General features: G+C 40.8%; 1 protein-coding gene across 4 annotated transcripts in view; it reads right to left on the reverse strand.

The window, feature by feature from the left end:
* The window catches only part of LOC103273849 (engulfment and cell motility protein 1), a 331,697-nt gene that overhangs the window by 205,896 nt on the left and 103,689 nt on the right, over positions 1-22,112 (reverse strand). For 2 of the 4 annotated variants that reach the window (XM_008071304.1, XM_021719171.1), the window contains exon 2: positions 17,493-17,641. In XM_008071304.1, the coding sequence (XP_008069495.1) occupies positions 17,493-17,570 (78 nt within the window). In that variant the 5' untranslated portion in view covers positions 17,571-17,641. Of the gene's footprint in view, positions 1-17,492; positions 17,708-22,112 lie in introns of those variants that run through there. The other 2 variants (XM_021719170.1, XM_021719169.1) reach the window with 1 other exon arrangement.

Raw genomic sequence — 22,112 nt, forward strand, 5'->3', positions numbered from 1 at the left:
ACAAAGTAGGATTCGGGTTCAATTCTAGGATTAAGAAGGTTTATCAATGGCAAAGAAACTGGGATTGAATATAAGACAGCTGTCAAAAGAACACTGAAAGGAACTGGTGACAAAGGAAGTATGAAGAAGTGAGTTCACATTTTTCTTTTTTTTTTTCTTTTTTTCCCTTTTATTTCTTGTCTCTCTTCACTACACAGATGGTCTATGATTTGTGAGTGGATGCACCAATGCCAAATCACTCTTCTTTCTTGAGTGGTAATTGATGTGCTGAGACATCTGCCAGCAGGTGGTGGAGGGATGTGGCTTCCCAGTTTCAAACACATATCCCATTAATGTGATGGTGGCAACATGAGGCAAAATGACAGCCTTGAAGAATAATAAAACAAGCTTTTGAGGAAGGGTCTGAAATATGCAAGCAATGGCCACAACACACTCTTTCTTCAAACTCTCTTACTTTCAATATATCATCAATCCAGACTTTTACTAGCTATTACCATTTGGCTGGTCATTCTAATCATGATAATATGGTATACTAACAGTTGCTGTTTATTGACTGACTGACTTGTATGTCCTACAATATGATATTTCTAGGTCTATTTTCCTAATGAGAAAACTGTATGAAGATCTTAAGATGTTAAGATCAAAGCCCCATAGCATATGAGACAGAGTCAGAATTTGAATAAAATCTGTGTAATTCCAGAACACTTGCTCTTTAACTCTGTCCCAAATCTACAGAGTCTTTGTATCATGAACAACAAGCCCAAGTGCCCAGAGGTAACAGAGGGGAAAGAGCACTAGAACTCTGGGTATCTTGGTATCTGGCACATAGCAAGTTTGAGATAAATGCTATTTAAAGCACAATGCTTTAGCACTGCCATAAGAATAATATGCTTCCTCATGTATTACTCATTTGAGTTATAATAGCCTAAGTTAACACTTAAACCTTTGGTACCAAGTACTCGCTCAGGGGAAGAACTCTCTCTGTTCAAGTTCACTTTTGATGTCCAAATCACTACTTCCAACCCCAACTCCTCTGAGGTCTCTTCTGTCTCACACCATTTTAACTTGCATGTATATCCTTCCATTACCTCAACCTCAAATCTTACCCCAGGCTGGGCATGGTGGCTCAAGCCTGTAATCCCAGCACTTTGGGAGGCCAAGGTAAGAGAATTGCCTGAGTCCGCAGGTTGGAGAACAGCCTAGGCAACATAGTGAAACTTTGTCTCTATAATAAGTTAAAATTAGCTAGGTGTGGTAGCACATACCTGTAGTTCCGGCTACTTGGAAGGCTGAGGCAGAAGGATCGCCAGAGCCCAGCAGGTTGACGCCGGGGTGGCCATGAGCATGCCACTGCACTCTAGCCTGGGAGATGGAGTGAGACCCCAACTCAAAAGAAAAAAAATCTGTCTCCAAAACTCTCCCAATTTTCAGCTTTTATTCATCTTCTTCTAGTTTGTCAGAATATAAACTTGCAACTGACATCAACACTACCTTCCCTATCCTTCATATTGTTGTTTGTCCCCAGTCTTGCCAGCGCTATCTCGGGTGACTCTCAAAACTGTCCTCTTTATTCTGCCCATGGGTATGCAGAAGCAATTAAAAGTAGATGCTATTTGGATCACTGAAGGCATTTTTGTTTAAAGATATAGCAAAAGCAAAGGCAGAGCTAAATGGATGCTCAAGTTGCATAAGGAGGGACTGACAATGTCACATGAATGAAAGATGAGAGAGTGGCTAAAAAACAAGTTAGCGGCAAGACTGAGTCCTACAGACAACTCTTTTTTCTTAGTTGTGTTTTATTTACAATTGACAAACAACAATCGTATACATTTATGTGATATAAAGTGATATTTTGATAAGTGTATACATTGTGGAATGAGTAGTTGGCATAACCATTACCTCAAATATTTCATAATTTCTTCATGAAGACAAGGTTTAAAATCCTCTCTTTTAGCTATTTTGAAATATAACACCTTTTAAAAAGTTGGACCCATCATAAGTTTTTAGACACAAAGTGGCATAACTGGGTTGCATTCTCAAATGATGGGGAATTACACTGGAAGCTGAGAGCCCAGTGAAGTGGAAAAACTGGCCAGTGTACCAAAACTCAAAGGAATTAAAAAGGGAGGCCCAATCATGTTGACACCTGACCTATCTTCTTGTACCTCTTTGTAAGGTGTTCATGAAGAATGTTAAGTTCACCTAAATATTCTTCTACTGGTATTTTCTATCTTGGTAGATGTCATTATGTTCTGTTTAGTTGTTCATACAAAAAATCTTGGGGTCATCCTCTGCCTTACTCTCCACACATAATCATCAATTTCCTGTCAAATTAATCCTCTCCTGTGTTAATGAGACATGTATCTAACTTCTTTCCATCTCCCCTGTCACCTTCCCAGGTCATGGCATGATTATTTCTTAATTGGGCTACTGTAAGAACAGTCTGACTAGTCTCTCTTATTCCGTTTTACTTTTCATGAAACAATTCTCACATTGGAACCTTCTACAGGTTCAAATCACCATATTACTCTCCTGCTTAGAAACCTTTCGTTTTTTACTCCTTGGACAGAGTATAAAGTCCTTTTGACTTCTCACAGGAGAATCTCTACTTACCCAACCAGTCAAATCCAGAGTCCCTGTTCTTTCTCTCTGTCAAATTTTTCTTCAGTTTCAGAAGGGTTAGATATTAGCCAAGATCTCTTTCAATATTGCCTCTCCACCATTCATTTATTTCCTTATTAGAAATGGCAATTCAATACAGGTATTCAACAATAAAACTGTTTTTCTGTTTTTCTTTCTCTGTTGCTAGGCTTTTTTTCTAACATTTTATCTATTACAGTAGCCGCCGCCCAAAACAAGGGAGATGTGTTCCAAGACCTCTAATAAATTCCTGAAACCTCAGACAGTACTAAACCCAACTATCATCAATTGAAACCTGTTTCTGTTCATGCCTTCCACTCATATTTAATGCCTTTTTCATCTTATCTAAGCACTTATCATGCACTGTGACTGTAACTTTTACAGTTTAAGGTTCTTCAGCAAAATAGTATGAATTTCTTCTTCCTTCCTCACAGTTTTGCAGATAGAAGATTCATCCTTACCATGGATGTTAGTTAGCAAACTCAGCAAACAATTATTTCCCATATTAAGTGAAATTTCACCTTTTCACTTAAAGAAAGCTTCTCTTTGGCATATCAAAATTACCAGCATCACCAGTCTTGTGCTTTGGAGACATTATTCAGAAAAAATAAGAATTGAGCTCAAGCTCTGTCATACTATGACATTCAATCTGATAACCAAGATAAGCTACTAAGTGACTAACAAGTGGGTAGCAAGTATAGCATGGATATGGCAGATGAAGGGATAATTCAAGTCTTGGCCAGACAGAGCAGGATGATGCAAGATTTCATCATGCTGCTCAGAACAGAACTCAGTGTATAACTTATGACTTGTTTATTTCAGGAATTTTAATATTTTTGAATGATGGCTGGCCAGGTAAAGCAAAACCACAGACAAAAGAGCGACTAAAGTATTTTTCATTTCTAAAATTTCTAAGTGGTTCTTTATCGTGTTCACCTGTCATCAGTCAATATCCACCACTGTTTTATAATCTCCTGTTTGTATAGATAATATTCTCTCTCTTTTAAAGTCTGCCTTTTGAGGATACTCAATACACACTGATTTTTAAGTGCTTCCTTGCTTTCTATATTTTTCCACACTAACCAGAGGGAGGGACCAAGGGCAGCAGTAGCAGCAGATGTGACAGAGATTAGATGTGGGCAAGTTTTCTGTGATAACTAATTGGACAGAAGAGTTGAAGGAAAGAGAAGAGCCTAGGAAGACACACAGTTTCAACTTGAGCAAACAGGGTACATGTTCACATCTGTCACAAAAAAAAAAAGAAGAAGAAGAAGAAGAAGAAAAGAAAGCAAACTTAAAGAGAAGCAAAACTGCTCAGGACTGGGAAGAACAATGAGGACTGTTTTGAATATGTTGAGTTTGAGGTACAAGAAACATGGAGATGGGCCATGCAAATAGGCAAATGGAGAGTTGATTATATGTGTCAGGAGGCCAAGAGAGAAGTGACATCCAGAAATCATAAGCATCTTGTGATGATGGGGCTGAAAACTCCAAACAGATCACTACAAACTCATCCCAGAGTAAATGATTCATTCATAATCATTTTGACATGGCTTGTCTCAAAGTCACTGAATTGTCTTTTGTGACAGATGGCTTTGATGGAGGGACACAAATAGATCTTCATAAAGTCGATTCATATAATGTAGTAATATATTTAGAATACATGGTGGGAACGTCTTCACTATGGCCACCCGCTTTCATAGTTATAATTAACTGTCTGTATCATTAGACACAAAATGTACACATACTATTTATTTACTTTGCTCAACTAACACGCTTTACACGTTTACCATGAGCCAGGCACTGTGCTAGGTGCTGGGGACACATCTGGCCCATGCAGGACATCACACAGTGGTTGTAATGTTGGCAAGTGGAGCCTTGTAGGATGTTCCAAGTAAACATAGCATCTGGTCCGTAGAATTAAAAAACAAAACAAAATAAAACACTCCTCTCTAAGGAACTTACACTTCGTCTGGGATGGGACAATGAACAGGAATTAGGCAGAAGAGTAAGGTGGATACTTTCCAGGTAAGCGAAAATAACACTTGTAAAGACTCTGAAGTAGGAAGGAATTTGTGCTCACGAAAGGAGAAAAAGGTTGCATATAACAAGTACCCAGATGGTGGCGTTGGAAGATGCCACAGTGGTGCTAAGCAAGGCTGATGCAAGGTAAGGGCTGAGAACAGGAAGGCCCAGGAAACTGCAGCAAGGAAGTCTGGGTTCTGTGCATGCAATAGGGAGCCACTAAAGAAAGTTAAGCCTGGGAGAGTGTCTGGAGGGAAAATAAGTGGACTGGTCAGGTGACCGGCTGTGATACTCCTGAAGTCACTGAGAGGAGACAAGCTAGAGCAGCGAAGAGTACAGGAAAAAAAGGTGCTTGCACTCAAGAGCCATTTAGGAGGCAGGCTCTAGAAGACTTGCTAGTTGAGGGGCTGCGGGAGATGGGGTGGGGGTGGGGGGGATCAAGCATGATGGAATGCCATTGACCCAGGAAAGCATCTGATGAAAAGCTAGAAACAAGAAACTAGAAAAACATATGTTTTATTTGTCTGAGGCTGTACTCATTTCCTTGGCGTTCTGGGCACAGTACACATCAGTATGCAGACTCCTAGAGATAAAGTGTCTTTTTTTTTTGGTTCTGGGAACCCAGAGTCCTTCTTAGCACCAAAATTTACATATTAAGATATTCTGCCACAATTTGCCAATTGACTTAAAAGGAAATAAAACATCAAGTGTGACATCCACAAAAGGTTCTAGAAAGGTCAGAAGTCTTACTCACCAAGTATTAAGAAAACATAGTTGATGAAAGACTCTGCCCTGAGTTGCCCAAACTCTTGCCACTGGGTGACAGTGTTGTGGAATGAAGCAGAATAGAATACCACTTGCACCTACCTAGAAAGCAAACTAAAATCTGCACTTCATTTTAAGAAGAAAAGGCACAATGCTAGAGTTCGTTCTTGCTCGATTAAACTCAGCTCTCAGTGGAGAAGAGAAATATGTTTGCTGTATTTTTCTTCCAACGCATGGCACTCTCTAAGTTTTTATGAGGTTATATAAACTCTACCACACAAGAAGAGAGAGCTAAAATCAGAAAAGGAAGTCGCTTTATTTTAAAGGAAGTTTAACAAATAGCTGTTATATTACTAAATCTAAAAGTTGCAAAAATCAGATGAATGACTATTCCTCTACCAGTATCACTCTACCTATTAAGAGAGCACAAAAGCAATAGTGAAGCATTACACAGGCTGTTTCACAACATTCTTACCTGGAACAAAATGAGCTCTTGAAGGTGCTGTGTTTGTACTCCATGTAAAGTAAGCAGAGGTTAAAAATTATCAGGACCATTTTTTCTGATGGAGAAATTGAGGCACTGCCTTTAAAAGACTCACTAAAAGTTGTCATGGAAGCAGAGTCTCACAACAGTGATTTTCAAATATGGGTCCAACAGCATAAGCATCACCAGGGGAGCTTTAAAAAAAACAGGGATCAGGCTAGGCCCAGCAGTTCACACCTGTAATCCCAGCACTTTGGGCTAACGATGCGGGAAGATTTTTTGAGCACAGGAGTTCAATACCAGCCTGGGGAACATATGAGACTTCATCTCTACAAAAAAATTTATTTTAAAAATTAGATGGGAATGGTGGTACGTGCTTGCGGTCCCAGCTACTTGGAAAGCTGAGCCCAGGTGGTTGAGGCTGCAGTGAGCCATTATCAGGCTGCTCCACTCCCGTCTGGGTGGCAGATTGAGACCCCTGACAAAAAACAAAAAACAACAACACAAACGGAAATCCCTGGATCTCAAATCACACCTACAAAATAATTTTCTCTGTATTTTCAATAAGTTCCTTTAGTGATTCTAATGCAGAGTCAAGCTTGGGAGCCCCTGACCTAGTCCACTCTCCACAGGAGGACATTTTTTCTACCACTCAAAAGACATTCGGCAATATCTGGGACCTTTTTAGTAGTCACATTGGGAAAAGATATGCTACTGGCATCTGGTGAGTAAAGACCAGAAGGCTGGTAAAATGCTACAATGCACAGGTCAACTCTCACAACCAAGAATTATCAGGCCCAAATATCAATAGTGCCAGGGTTGAGAAGTACCAATCTAATCCAACAACTCAGGAAAAAAACAGGGCAGGAAAACTATATGACTTTTAATTTATTCAGTGCAAGGTTAGAACCTGGTTTTCTAGAAATTCACTCCCATTTTCCTTATTCTTTGTGAACTTAAACAACAACCTGAATTTAAGCCTCTTTATTTGGAGCTCAACTGTTTTAATTTTCACCAAGCAGGCTAAAGAACTGGCTTTAATGTTTAAGGAAAAGTTTGTATTATTGGTTTTAGTTTTGCCTGAAACATGAGAGGTATGTTCTATTCCATGTACCAGACAGAAGAATCATAATTAGCTCCTATTGGTTACTATTATTAAGCAGAACATTGAGTGATTATCTCACAGAAGTCTCACAATACCAGCAAGGACTTATGCATATTGCCAAATTCTTCCTTGCAAAGCAGTAAACTTGCCCTGGATCATGGAACAGGTGAGTGGTAGAGTTAGATTCTGACCCCCCCATCAGTCCATGTCTATGTTATCTGCCTCTTCAAGTGTCCAGCACCAGATAAACTAGGCCTTTTTTAAAATTTTTATTTTTTGGAGTAGGATTCTCACTCTGTCGTCCAGGTTGGAGTGCCGTGGCACCCTCATGGCTACCCCAGCATCAACCTGCTGGGCTCCGGCAATCTTTTTGCCTCAGCCTTCCAAGTAGCCGGAACTACAGGTGTGCGCTACCACGCCTGGCTAATTTTTGATTTATTGTAAAGATGAGGTCTCACCAAGTTGCCCAGGCTGGTCTTGAACCCATGGGTTCAGGCAGTCCACTCGTCTCGGCCTCCCAAAGGACTGGGATTACAGACTGAGCCATGGAGCCCAGCCCCTGAACTAGCCTTTCAAGACTCTGCCACTCGTGTAGGCTCTTTGTGTCATAACCCAGACTATTTGCCATATTTCCCCCAATTCTTAAGGAAATGCAGTCTTTACTTTCAAAACACAATATGTCCCTGGAGGTCACATGGTCAGTAACTGCAGCAGGCAAGTCTGCAGGGCTGTATCTGTTTGCTCGAACCAGGCTGGGGGCTATTGATGGATACATGCTAAACAGAGGCATAATAGATGAAGAGATGAAAACTACCAGCAGGAAGACAGAATGGTTTTGTCCAAACTCACTGGGTTTTAGTATCAAACAGTGCTGTATTTAAATCAGTACCCTCCTGGCTGAGTAATCTTGAGCAAATTCATGAACCTCTGAATAATGATGAAGTATGGTGTCTAAAATCAACCTTGCAGGGCTGCAGTGAGGTGATGAAATTCTGCTTATAGGACACTTCCATTATCTGGCACATGGCGTATGCTGATCAAATGGCAGTTACTATTATTATTATTACTGTTAATGAGTAAAACTCCATAATGTCAAGTACAAAAATTGAACATGCTTTATCCAATTAATGAGCCTTAAAAAGATCTTGTTAGACTGGACTCAGTGGCTCAGTTTGTAATCCCAGCACTTTGGGAGGCTGAGGTGAGCGGATTGCCTGAGCCCGCGGGTTCTAGACCAGCCCGGGCAACTAGGCAAGACCTCATCTCTAAAATGAATAAAAAATTAGCTGGGCATGGTAGCGTGCATTTGTAGTTCTGACTGCTTCGAAGGCTGAGGCTGAAAGATTGCGGGAGCCCAGCAGGACTACATTGGGGTGGCCGTGAGTATGCCACTGCACTCTGGTCTGGGAGATGGAGTGAGACTCCAAATCAAAAAAAAAAAAAAGAAAAAGATCTTGTGTGAATCAAATTTATGCATATTTAATCATATCTTAAATATGATTGTTGAAAAACTGCAGACAAACATGCTTACATAAAAACACATCTCTCTCTCTCTCTCTCTCTGTGTGTGTGTGTGTGTGTGTGTGTGTGTGTGTGTGTTTTAGGGAAATAAAACCCACTCCCACCAATATATGGAGAGTGGGTACTATTATAATTTTTTCTGTTTACGAATGGAGAATATCAATGTCTTATTGTTATCTTCACTGTTCAGAATTGAAACTTGTTATAGACACACAGGAATGGAGATCAATGTGATGAACCACAGGATACAAATATATGTAGACCACAGGCTGGCCACCAGGAGCTTATAATCCATTTCAAGAGATGTAAGCACATAAAAGGAAAAATGTAAATTACATTTTGTGCAGAATATATTAACTGCAAATAAAAGCTACAGGCAGAGAAAACGGTATAAGAAATTAGAAGACTGGAGAAATGGCTGCATTATAATGTGATTAAAAAAGGTTTGAGTACAAAGGAGCTCAGCCAAGCCAGGATTTCAAGCAGTGGAGAGCTGGGAGAAGGCAGGAGAAATTCGAGCCAGAGTACTGTTAGAAGGAAATGGCAGGAGATGAAAAAGTCTATGAATATGCAGGAACATGCATCTAAAGGAGGAGCCTCTACAAAACAGAAGGGTACTTGAGAATTGCCCACAGTGCCTGCAGATACTATTATACCTTGGGCCAGGGGTGATGCTTGGAAAAAAATATGGAAGGATGCGAAGCCATGCAGAGGAATCAGACTCGAGTCTCAGGATAATTAGAAAGTTCAAGAATCATGCACAACTAATTTTTTTTTAAACTGAGGTATACTTCCTTCAAATAAAATCTTCCCCCAGGTCATCCACAAATGAAAAGAGAGCAATACAATATTTCTGTAACAGGAATGAGCAAGGAGTGCCTGGAAGCCCATCATACTTACCCCTCGCCCCTCTCCTCTCAAGAAGCATCTATAGAATTCAGGTTGAAAACCACGTATCCACCGGTTGTGGTGGCTCAAGGTTGTAATCCCAGCAATTTGGAAGGCCAAGGTGAGGGGACTGCCTGAGCACACAGGCTAGAGAACAGACTGGGCAACTTGTCAAGACTTCATCTCTACAATAAATCAAAAAATTAGCCAGGCATGGTGGCCATGCCTGTTGTTCCAACTACTTGGAAGGCTGAGGCGGAAGGATCACCTGAGTCTAACAGGTTGATGCTGGGGTGGTTGTAAGCTTGCCACTGCACTCCAGCCTGGGTGACAGAGTGAGTCTCCAACTACAAAAAAAAAAAAAACAACCACGTATCTCTTCCTATCGCACTTCCTGTGCCATAACAGCTGCTGCAAACATTTGTCTAATGAACACTTATTAGAGATAACAAAACCCTTCACCTGCTGAGACAATCCCTGCTAGCTTTTCTTGAGCAGAGGTAAAAGCTATATCCTTGTACAGAGAGGATGGAATTTGTACACTTGGGCCATAAATAACACACAGCTACTGATGCCTCTTCTATGTGAAATAACTTCAAAAGGTTGGTAACACCCGTGAAACTCCCTTTCTTTGGGTTCACGCTAGGCAATTTCACTAACCATTTGTCCATCTTCTGTAGGGAACTGAGGGTTTATGCAGGGGAATAAAATATCCACCAAACAGAGAAGTGAAAATGGTGGTTAGCTGGTAGGATACACTGATGATGGGCACCGGTGTTACATATTTAAGCAGATGTGAAACTTACAGCCATGAAAACGTGGAATCTGAAACAAAGAATGTTGATAGTAAACACACAGACCAGAGGGCTAAGCAATGAAGTTGGAACATATCTAGAAAGAAGGAGAAAGACATGGCACGTTGAAGGAAATGCTTGCAGACTAATCAAACAAGGAGAAGGAATCCAGGCACTGGAGTTGGATGAAGCATAACTAGGGGACTTTAGGAGGTAGTTTAAGAAGGTGTGAATGAAGAGCTTTGTCCAGTGTAACCAAGACGGTGAGGACAACCAACACAGAGCAAAGCCCACTTGATTTAGCAAACTGGAAGACATTGGTGACATCAAAGAGGGAAGTCTTAGAGAGAGGAAAATTGTTGTTCATTCAAAGATTAAAGTAGACACTGAAACAACATAGACAGCACATATGAACTAATAACATTTAAATAAGCTTGGAATGGAAAAACAGAATAAATTACATATAACTAAAGAGAGTTACTAGATTAGGGGAGGATTTTCTAAGTTATGGACGTAAGATCTCACTGGTAAAGACAAAAGAAGAGAATAGAAAAAAGGATATAGATGGAACTGAGCCCCAGGTAAAGTGGAAGTGATGGATTAAAACACACATGGAGCAAAAGAGATGTTGGGATAGGCAGAAAGCCCTGGAAAGAAAGTGGAAGCATTTCTTTTCTCTTCTGCTGGCAGTAGAAAAGACAGACAGCATGGCAGGAGATCAAGAGGTCTGCAAACAAGCAGGCAGAGAGGTTTTGGGAAACATACAGAAGTAGTAGCTTTCGGGCTTCAGTGTCCTCCTTGGAAAGGAAGGTGTGAGAGGGGAGGAGAGGGGCAGGAGACACTGGAGGCTTGAACGTTTTGTGTAGTGAAGAGAAGAACTGCTGCCCAGAAGTGTTGATAAGTGCCCAAGAGATGGAAGAAAATATCAAAGAGGAGTACTAGGGAGCCAGTGAATATTCACAGCATGAATTGCTTGCATGTCTACTTAGTATATTTCTTTATTACCAAATGATGCCTCCCATCCCTTAATTTTCTCTCCTTCTTAATCATTTACAAAGTTAGACAGAGAAAGAATGAGAATGGGGAAACTGTTCGCAGTGAAAGGGCACATAAAATGGGAAACCAGAGTATCGAATTTTTCAATCGAATGAGAACTTGTTTAAATTAACAGCAATGATGGCATCTTTATTGAATAATTACTGTGAGCCAGGCAATGTGCTACATTCTTTTCATACATTTTCTTTAATCTTCACAAGAACCATAAAGGTAGCAAATTATTAACCCAAATTTACAAGGCAAAGAGACTGAAGCTCAAGGAGGGTAACTGAGCATCTCACAGAAACCAGGGATCCAGAACTGCTACGGTTTGGATATTTTTATCTCCCAACAATTTGTATGTTGAAACCTAGCCCCTATGGTGATGATATCAAGAAGTAGACACTTTGGAAGGTAATAGGTCATGAGAGTGGAGCCCTTATGAATGGGATAAAAGAGGCTCGAGGGAGCTGATCTTCCCCTTCCACCTGTGTGGACAATAGAAAGCACCATCTATAAAGAACAGGGTCTTTGCTAGGTGTGGTGGCTCAAGCCAGCACTTTGGGAGGCCAAAGTGAGAGGATTGCCTGAGCCCACGGGTTCAAGAACAGCCTGGGCAACTTGGTGAGACCTCATCTCTACAATAAATAAAACAAATAGCCAGGCACGGTAGCACATACCTATAGTTCTAGCTACTTGGAAGACTAAGATGGAAGGATTGCCTGAGCCCAGTAAGGTTGACACTGGGGTGGCCTAGGCGACGGAGTGAGAATCCAACTCAAAAACACAAAACAAAAGAAAAAACAGGCTCTCATCAGACACCAAATCCACTGGTGCCTTAATCTTGCACTTCCCAACCTCCAGAACCGTAAGCAATAAATTTCTGTTGTTTGTAAATTACACAGTTTAAGGTACTTTGTTATAGCAGCCAAAGGAACTAAGACAACGGTTCACACTCAGGTTTAAATGTCCCTGGAGCCTGTACTTGTCACTGGTGCCACAATGTCTTTCATTAGATGCCTCTTATCAAAATGTTTGGGACTCTAGGCTTAACGGAGAAATACATTTTTCAGTAAATAGTAAGTTAACAATAACCCTGGATGCAGGAACCTTGGTGTATCTAGACAACAAGCATCCTCAGCCTTAAGTGGCTCCTGAGCTCAAAACGCAACAACAGACAGTGAAGGCCCCAGCAGAAACCAGGAATGAGCTAGCTGATAACTCTTTTGAGAGCTCCACATGACACAGTAAAGTCCATTTGTAAGACGCTCTTGGGATTTTTCCTGTTGAGTGAAAACACAGAATTTTCTCCTAAAAATTTAGACACAAAGTAATAACCAGTCCACCGTAGGGAGATGTCCCTTTGAAGGGCACTGTTAAAAGACGGCCGATCAGAACTGAGCACCTGGTAAGATAATCACCACTCAGGAAGCACCTCCTTCCAGTTATTCATTAATTAAATATTCCTTTATTTAAAGCAAGGACTGTTCCCCAGGTACTGGAGAAACAGCACTCAAAGACAAGTGGCTCCCAGTCTAATGACTATTTCTCAAACTGTGGGAGCTCCTACATCAGAAGTCCTCTGGTGCTTCTCTCAGAGGCAGATGAAGGGTCCCACCCTTGGCTAGAGGAATCAAAACCTCTGCAGCTGAGCCTGGGAATATGCATTTTGCACACACTCCCTGGGCAATTCCTGTGCACACTCATGGTTGAGGACCACTAGTTTAAGATGACTGGTAATGACAACACAATGTGATAAGTGGAAGAACACTTAAGATTTCAGGAGAACACAGAACAGTGATGCCTACCCCAACTTTTAAAAATACTTTTTAGTGGAATAGTAACTATGCAGGTTAAAAAGAAGCAAATAGCTTTCTTCTAAATGAAGCTAACATGCAATGGGAGAATGGTAGGTTTTATGAACAAGGTAGAAGATTAGAAGAAAACCCAAGTCATAAACATTGCTCCGACTTTTTTTTTTTTTTTTTTAAGAGATGGAGTCTCTCTCTGTTGCCCAGGCTAGAGTATAGCGTCACCATGAAAGTTCACTGCAGCATCAAAGTCCTGGGCTCAATTGATTCTCCCATGTCAGTCTCTGAGTAACTGAGACTATAGCCACATAACACCATACCCAGTTAATTTTTTAATCTTTTTTTTGTAGAGACAGGGTGTCACCATTTTGCCCATGCTGGTGTCAAACTCCTAGGCTTAAGCTATTCCCCCTTAGCCCTACCTTGGCCTCCCAAATCACTGGGATTACAGCATGAGTCACTGTGCCTAGCCTGCTTCAACTCTTCACTGCGTGTGCAATTCTCATGTCAGTTTCTGACTTGATCAAGAAACTGCACCAACACTGTCAAAAGTCTCACTCCAACTTAAGCAACTGCAGGGCAATATGAGCCTGGGTTCTTCACTCTTTGCATAGGTTTCCGTATGACTTTAGCAGGATGCCTGCAATTTAACCAACTACTTAATATTCATTCTTTGGAAGAAGAGAGATATGGAGTTACCTTGGTCTGTCACTGACTGACAAATCATGTTACTTCTCTGAACTTCAATTTTCTCATCTGTAAAACCAGAATAATCACTAAGAATGAGACAACACAATATCATGTACCTCCTGGTATGATGTGCTGAAAAGGATACTACATCATTTCGCTAGCATTTCTGTGAAAAATACAAAACCCAAACGGTAGGATACATCAGAGAACCTCAAACTGAAGGACTTTCCATAAAATAGCTGTCTGTACTCTATAAAAATATCAAGGTCACAAAAGATACAGACTGAGGAATCATTCTAGATCAATGGAGCAAAATAGATGCAAAAATAAACATATGGCCAGGCTCGGTGGCTCAGCCTGTAATCCTAGCACTTTGGGAGGCTTAGGCAAGTGGATTGCCTGAGCCTGCGGGTTCCATACCAACCCAGGCAACTCAGCGAGACCTCATCTCTACAACAAATCAAAAATTAGCGGGGTGTGATAGCGCACAGCTGTAGTTCCGGCTACTTGGAAGGCTGAGGAGGAAGAATCACTGGAGCCCAGCAGGTTGACGCTGGGGTGGTTGTGAGCATGCTACTGCACTCTAGTCTGGGTGACAGAGAGAATCCAACTCAAAAAGAAAAAGAAAACAATGTGGAGGGGAGGGGGCGGGGAGATGAGACTAACAGTAGTGAAAATCTGACTGGGGGGGCACACCTCATCAGCAAGGGTACCTGCACAATGAATATTTGTATACCTAACCCTGAAATGTATCCCACAATTTTAAAATAAAAAAATTTAAAAGTTAAAAAAAAAAAGAAAAGAAACATAGAACATGATCCTGGAAAGGATATTAGATTGTAGAGAAAATAACTGTAAAAGACCTTACTGGGACAACTGACGAAATGTGAGTATGGACTACAATCTGTGAATCTGATGCTAGTATTATACCAGTGTTCAACAGCTTAGTTTTGATCCATGTACTGTGGTTTTGTAAAAGAGTGATTATGTTCCTAGGAAATACACACTGAGTATTTAGGGGTAAATAGGGGTGGTGCCTCCAAGTCCCCATCAAGTAGTTCAGAAAACAAGTAGGTATAGACAAAGAATTCCTGTGCTTTGTACTAGTCTTACAATTTCTTTGTTTTTGAAGTTGTATCAAAATAAAATTACTCTTCAAAGCTATCAGGCCATGAAAAACAGGGGAAGACTGAGAAACTGTCCAAGATTGAAGGAGACTAAGGAAACATGACAACACCACACAATGTGATTGGTATTCCTGGATTGTATCCCAGAACAGAAAAAAGATATTAGTAGAAAAACTGGCAAAATCCAAGAAAAAAAGTTAGTCATTTAGTTAATATAACGTGTGATATCAATTACCTAGTTTTGACAAATATATCAAGATTATGTTAAAATGTTAACATTAGAGAAAACTGGAAGAAGGGCACACATTTATAAATGTGTATAATCTTAGCGATTTTCTGCAGATTGAAATTATTCTAAAATAAAAAGATTATTTCTTTTTTTTTTTTTTTTTTTTTTTTTTTTGAGTTGGAGTCTCACTCCATCTCCCAGGCTGGAGTGTAGTGGCATACTCACGGCCACCCCAGCAACGACCTACTGGGTTCCTGCAATCCTTCCGCCTCAGCCTTCCAAGTAGTTGGAACTACAGGTGCACACTACCACACCTGACTAATTTTTTTGCTTTATTGTAGAGACGAGGTCTCACCAAGTTGCCCAGGCGAATCAAACTGTGGGCTCAGGCAATCCACTTGCCTCAGCCGCCCAAAATGCTGGGATTACAGACTGAGCCACCAAGCCCGGCCAAAAGATTATTTCTTAAAATTATTAAAACACGGGCCATGCCACTGCCCTCCAGTCTGGGTGACAGAGTGAGACTCTGACTCAAAAAAAAAAAAAATTATTAAAACACACAGAGTAAATGTCATCCCCAAAGGTAAAGAACATGACGCTGACCTCACAGCTGCCTAGGAATATATATCAAGAGCTGCTGTGTTAAAGCAGAGGTTCCCAAGTTCCATTGACCAAGACAGAATCAAAATTAAATCATTTACCAGAACCACTAAATTATAGTCTCTTGGGATGGGCCCACCAAGAATATTCATTTGAACAAGTACCCCAGGTGGTTCTGATGGGCACTCAGGCTTGGGCACCAGGTATCCGGCTCAGCACTTTCCAGACTTAACTATGCACAGGAACCCCTTGGGGATCTCATTAAAATGCAGATTCTGGGCCAGGAGATGTGTGGTAAGACCTGAGATTCTGCATTTATAATGTGCTTTCCCAGTGAATCCCCATAGATGGAGGGCAAAGCAACAACACAGAGAGGGCCTGGGTCTATGCCACTGTGGCGCATTCAGGACTGCTGCGTGTATGTGACAGACCAACTTCTATCTCATTGAAGTCATTGTTTTCTTAGGTTGTGACCAAATCTAATCCTAACTACATTTAGTGTTCACCAAGTATCCCCAGACATTTTTAAAAGGTAAAATTTAACCAGCATCTTGTTAAACATCACATGAAAATGGATAAACATTTGTTGACTAACACAAATATATGTGAAGCTACAGGACATCTCTACTTTTCTCTACCTGTATAGGTTGCTTCTGGTCTCTAAAGAACTACTCTAGAGAGCAATTAAAATGACAGTGATGTCCGGTTAAGGACACTTTTTTTGACAATAAACTGAAAATTTGCCCTTACAATTGAGTTTAAGTTAAACTAATTCTGATTTGACCTGTATAATTAATTCATTTTAATGATTCTTTTGGGTTCACACAACACCATATAACTCTTGCACTGGTCTTCCAACAGATAATACAATCTGACCAAGAAAGAAATTATAAATCATAAAATAATAATAAGATAATAAAGATTAGAGTTGTCATGGCTTTACAATTTTGAAAATGTAGAAAGCCACCTGGAATCCTATATTATATGCTTTATGAAAACTGTAAGCATATATTATTAGGTCTTAACACTTTTTTCCTTAAATCATTTGCTCTAGAATGACTACAGTAAAAGGAAGACAAAAATAACCATCCTGAGATAACCTATAATCAAATAATAAATGAGAACTATCCCGTACAGAGACAAGCTAGAAGATGCCTTTGCAGGTAAGACCAATTTTATAAGCCTTCTGATACTTTTTCATTCAATAAATATTTGCTAAGTATTTATTACATGCCAGACAATACGCTAGACACAGTGAATTTTACACTAAAAATAAAATTACAACTGGCTGGGATCCAAGACTGAGCCCCTCTACACTAATTTCATTATAAAGCTGTTAATATAACAAAGTACCAATGTACTTGGCTGCTTCTGCAAAAAGTGAAGAGAAAACTGATTCAAAGAATTAAGTTTTGTGTTGCCTGTGTTACAACAATCTGCATCTATTCATTAGTTACTGTAAGGCAGGGCTGGGACAGGCTCCACTGTGTCAACTGTACAGAGCTGGATCCACTTGTCCCTGCTGCCTTCCTCTCAGCTTCTGACACAAACCCTGTATTGACACAATCCAAGTAGATGCTGGAAGAGTATAAAAACCTCATCCATCCCCACTGTATGTGGTACAGAAATCAAACTACACTGCAACTATTATTGCACAGATTTTTCAACACACACAGAGAGACTGAGGGCGAAAGGGAAAAGTCATCCAAAGCCTATGAAAATTCCAATACAGAAAGAAAACTGAAAATAACCACCCAATTGCTGTACACCTTACTTACCTGATCAATTTCCATGAGTTTGGGGAAGGCGCCCGGCCATTCTATGGCCACCTTGACGATGTCTGCGGGGGGCGGCATTGTACACCCCCAAAATGTCCAAAGCCAGTGGGGCTGGAGATCCTACAGCAGATGGCCACACGTGTCTACACCTAATGAGGAATGACAGAAAGAGAAACAGAAGTCACTCAGCGCAGATGCAGGATGGATTTTGCTTCATCACTTCCTGTTTTCACTGGTGGTTTGGTAGAAAAACGGCTCGCCTTGGCGCCCCGATGCTAAAGGCGCAGGGGCAAGGGCAAAGGTACCACGGGTTCCCGAGGAAAGAGGAAAGATGGGGGACTGGTGTCAACGCCCTTGAATCAGAACCGTCCGGAGACGAGGCACTGAGGGGCCCAGCTTGGGCGAATCTTTGGTGGAAAGAAAGCTGCTCCTTACCACTGAGTTCTGCTCTGAATGGTGCCCAGGGTCTGAGTGAGCCAGGCTTACTCTCTGTCCAGACACGCATGTAAACGCCTAGTGCTCAACAGTCTCCGGAAGGACAGATTGCCCAGGAAGTCATGGTCAGGAAGCAGCATTTCTTTAAAGTGTTCTCTGTGTGTCACAAATAGATCTCCGCACTATAGCAACCAGGATATCATGAGGAAGGAGAATTACCCTGAGAGTTCACACATGCACACACACACATACACACACTCCCTCCCCAAGGCTGGTTTCACACAATGCACCTGGGGGGTGGGGAGAAAACCTACAGATGTGGATAGAGCAGCATTCAGAACAGACCTTGAATTCTCATTTGAATGCACAGTTCTGCTTATACAAAGGAAGTAGCCATTATTCTCTGTCGCCTCTTCCCAGGCTAGCCCACTTCTTTGTTTAACATAACTTATTGTGAACAGTCACGTGATTCAAACTTGTTTGATTATGTGCGTGCGTGCGTGTGTTTGTGGATATGAAGACATACAGTGTAGCGTCTCCTTTCTCCCATTGTCACCCACCCAATATCTGCTTTCATTCCTATCCGTCCAGCTATCCAAAGTCATCTGTCTCTTAGATATCTTCCAAAATTCTTCAAGTATAGAAGGCAAGTACAAAAACACATCATTATATTTCCACTTTCTTTATATGAAAGGCAGCATTCTATATCTTGTTTTCATTTAGTACACATTCTAAATCTTTCCGTGTTAGTACAAATAGAACATCCTCATTCTTTCTACAGCTACACAGTAGTCCATTCTATGGATGTATCCTGTCTGATGAACCAGTCCTCTGTTGTGGGCCATTTGGGTGATTTCTTACCTTGGGATATTATAAACAAGACGGTGATACATAAACTTATGCATGCCGAATTTTGCACATGTGCTAGTATCCTTACAGTAGATTCACAGAGGTTAAACTGCTAAGTCAAAGAGTATATGCAGGTTTAAATTTGATAGTTATTTCCAAATATCCCACCCCTGGAATTGTACCAATATACACTTCCTCTAGCAGTGGATGAGGTCGCCTGTTCACACACAGCCTCACCAACAGATTGAATTTTTTGCAAACCCGATGGATCAGAAAAAAAATCTCCATGTACCCTTAAATTGTATTTCTCTTATTGAGAGTGAGGTGGAACATGAGGAGGAAAAGTCACAGACTCCATTTTCTGTGAACTGTCCAAATACTTTGACCCATGTCTATTGGCTTTTTTTTTTTTTTAGATTAGAAAATATAGTTAGAAAGTAAACTAGAGAGAGAGAGAGAGAGAGAGAGAGAGACAGAGAGAGAAAGAGAGAGAGAGAGAGAGAGGAGATTCACTCCCCTAAGTAGGGGAAGGGAGCAAAAGCTAGGAAACACAGCCTGGCCAGTGTTCAAAGAACCACATGGCCACACCAAAGTTTAGTAAAGCAATGTCCAGCTTCTTGTTTTTTGTTTTGTTTTGTTTTGTTTAAGAAATTGATCTCTGTATGGAGATCTTAATCAAACATGTGCATTTGGACCTATCAGATGAGAATAAGCCTTGTCAGTTACTATCCTAGATCTCAGAGGCAGCTGGATGTTACTGAGACAATAGAGATAGCAGAGTTAATCATGGAAGCCTCAATAACACCGGCAGTGATATAAATAACTAACTTCAGTTGACAAGTAAAGGAAATGAACCAAAACAAGACTGCTGCTCTTTTGGCCAAAGATGATTAGGGAAGACTGCTGAGAAGCTAATCAGTGGTAACCAGCAAGAGCAAATCTGCAAAGCAGTGGTTTAGTTGCTCATTCAACAAATCATTATTGAACCTCTTCTCTCTGCCAGTTCTGTTATTCATGCCGGCAATATACAGCAGCAAATGTAGGTGTTATCAACAAGGACGTGGAGAAAAATAAAACAGGAAAGGAGACTCTGAAGCCTGTGCCTATATCTGTGTGGGAGGGACGAGAAACAGGGAAAGCAGGGCAAGGTGCATTGCAAAGGCAGCATCTGGGTAGAGACATGTAAGATGTAAGGAAGGAATCCCTGTGGATATCTAGAGAAATCGGGTCACAGCCCAAGGGAATAGTAAGTGCAAAGGCCCTGAGGCAGGAACATGCCTGATGTGTTTCTGAAACAGTGAGTCACTGAAGCCCAGTAAGGGTAAGAATAGTAAGTGAATGTGTTCTGAGAGCAGTTGGGTCAAACTTCGTAGATTCATTTGCTATACTCTTGACCCCCTAAACACATCTACCACACCTCTTGGTGTGTGACTTCTAAAGAAGAAAGCTCACCTATTCAAAGTGTAAGTTGGTATAACTTTCCACGGGTCTTTGGCAAGCTGTACCAAAAGTCTTAAAATTTTGTATTCTGAGTAATTTTAATTTTCTAAGATGTTATCCTCAATAAATAATGAATAGCTTAATCATAATAATACCAACTCTTGTTTTGAGTATAATTTCCAAAACTTGAAAACAATCCAATATTCAACAATAGGGACTTATTAAGTAATTATGGTGTCTCATGTGTTCAAGTACAAGGAAACCATCTGTACCCTAGACTTCCTATTCATAGTCTGTACTGTCTTTGAATACTTCAGAATTTTAAAAACATATTACTTCAATTCAGGTTTCAAATACAATTACACACCTTAGATAAGAATTAATAAAGTAGGGCAACCCCTTCGGGTCTCCGGGAACTTTTCTGTCCTCTCAATAAATCCTGCTTTCTAAAAAAATTTTTTAAAAATTAAGAAAGTGGCCTCTAATGTGAATACAGACTGTGTGACTATTAGGTAACACTATTCAAGACAAAGAATACACGATCTTGGAGGTCAAGAAAATAGATAATAAAAATAAAAATGCATTTTAAACACCCTACTCCCACCTCTACATAAAACAGTCTAGAATTATACCACAAAGGTCATCTAACCTTGTAGGAATCAAAAGCCAGGCTTATTCTTCTACCCCTTTAATTGGCATTTATTTCTCAAAGACTGTTCAGGGAAAACCTGTTGAACAGGTAAGAATACAATAACGTGGCTCTGTGGAGAATAAGAGCAGAGTGATATACAAAGCAACCATTGAGAAAGCAAAGAAACAAAGGGATTTCCATTGGGAGTTCACTCAACTAGGCCCAGTTAGACCTCATCAGTTTTCCCTCACATTAACAAACCACAAGGGAAGAAGGAGGGAGCGGATATTAAGGGTCCCCTGGAGGGCAGTCAAGTGCACAATTGCAGAATGGATAATCCAATCCACATTGTATCCTCTTGAGTTTACATTTCCATGAGGAAATGGTTAGCTCCTAAGGCTTCTATTCATAGTCGCTGATGCTTCTGATGAAATATAGGAGAGAAAGGTTCTGGTTCTGGTTCTCTCCTTCCTGGCACAACCAGCGGTTGGGGTCATCCTTCTTTGCTGTGGAGCTGTCCTGTGCATTGCAGTATGGCTGCCAGCATCCCTGGCCTCTACCCTCTGGAGGTCAAAAGCCACTATAGTTTCAGCAATCTAAAATGCCCTTGGTGGAGAGGTGTTGAGTTAGCAAATCCTCTAGGCAGATTACTAACCATCAGAGCAAGCCATTCTTGAACTTGACACAAAGAACTGGTCTCATCAGGCTCTCCAGGAAACATCAACACACAGGCTCATCTCTTGATCAAGCATAACATAGAAGGAAATACATTTGAAAATTTCCAACAACAAACTTAATCTCCTGGTGTCAATTGCTTCCCCCAACACAGCACTCGTGGCACTTGACTCTGACTATCAATTTCTCCTCACTACACCTGGGCAAGGTCCACAACTCCTTCACAGCTATAGACCCATGGCGGCCACAGTAGGCATGTTAATACATGGTTGTTGGATGATTGCATGCCCTCCATGAGTAACATCTCATTAGAGCCACCAGCAATAAAACTGAGCTTAGTGTTATCAAAATTACCAAAGTCGATAACCCACTATTACTTAAATTGCCCAGTAAATATAAGCTATATGAATCCGTGTAGACAGCCGAGTAAAATAATTCTTATACAAACTGAAATTTAAGAACCACCAAAGAGAGAAACAAAAGGGAGGTCTATGCAGCTGGCTAGACATTCTAACCAGCATGCCTTCTAAGGGCACCAGTCAATCCTTGAAGGCAGCTAGGGAATGGGTGAAGAATTCTAAACTGTTCCT

The sequence above is a fragment of the Carlito syrichta genome, unplaced genomic scaffold (assembly GCF_000164805.1).
Source record: "Carlito syrichta isolate Samal-C Ts95f unplaced genomic scaffold, Tarsius_syrichta-2.0.1 Scaffold314288, whole genome shotgun sequence".
NCBI lineage: Eukaryota > Metazoa > Chordata > Mammalia > Primates > Tarsiidae > Carlito > Carlito syrichta.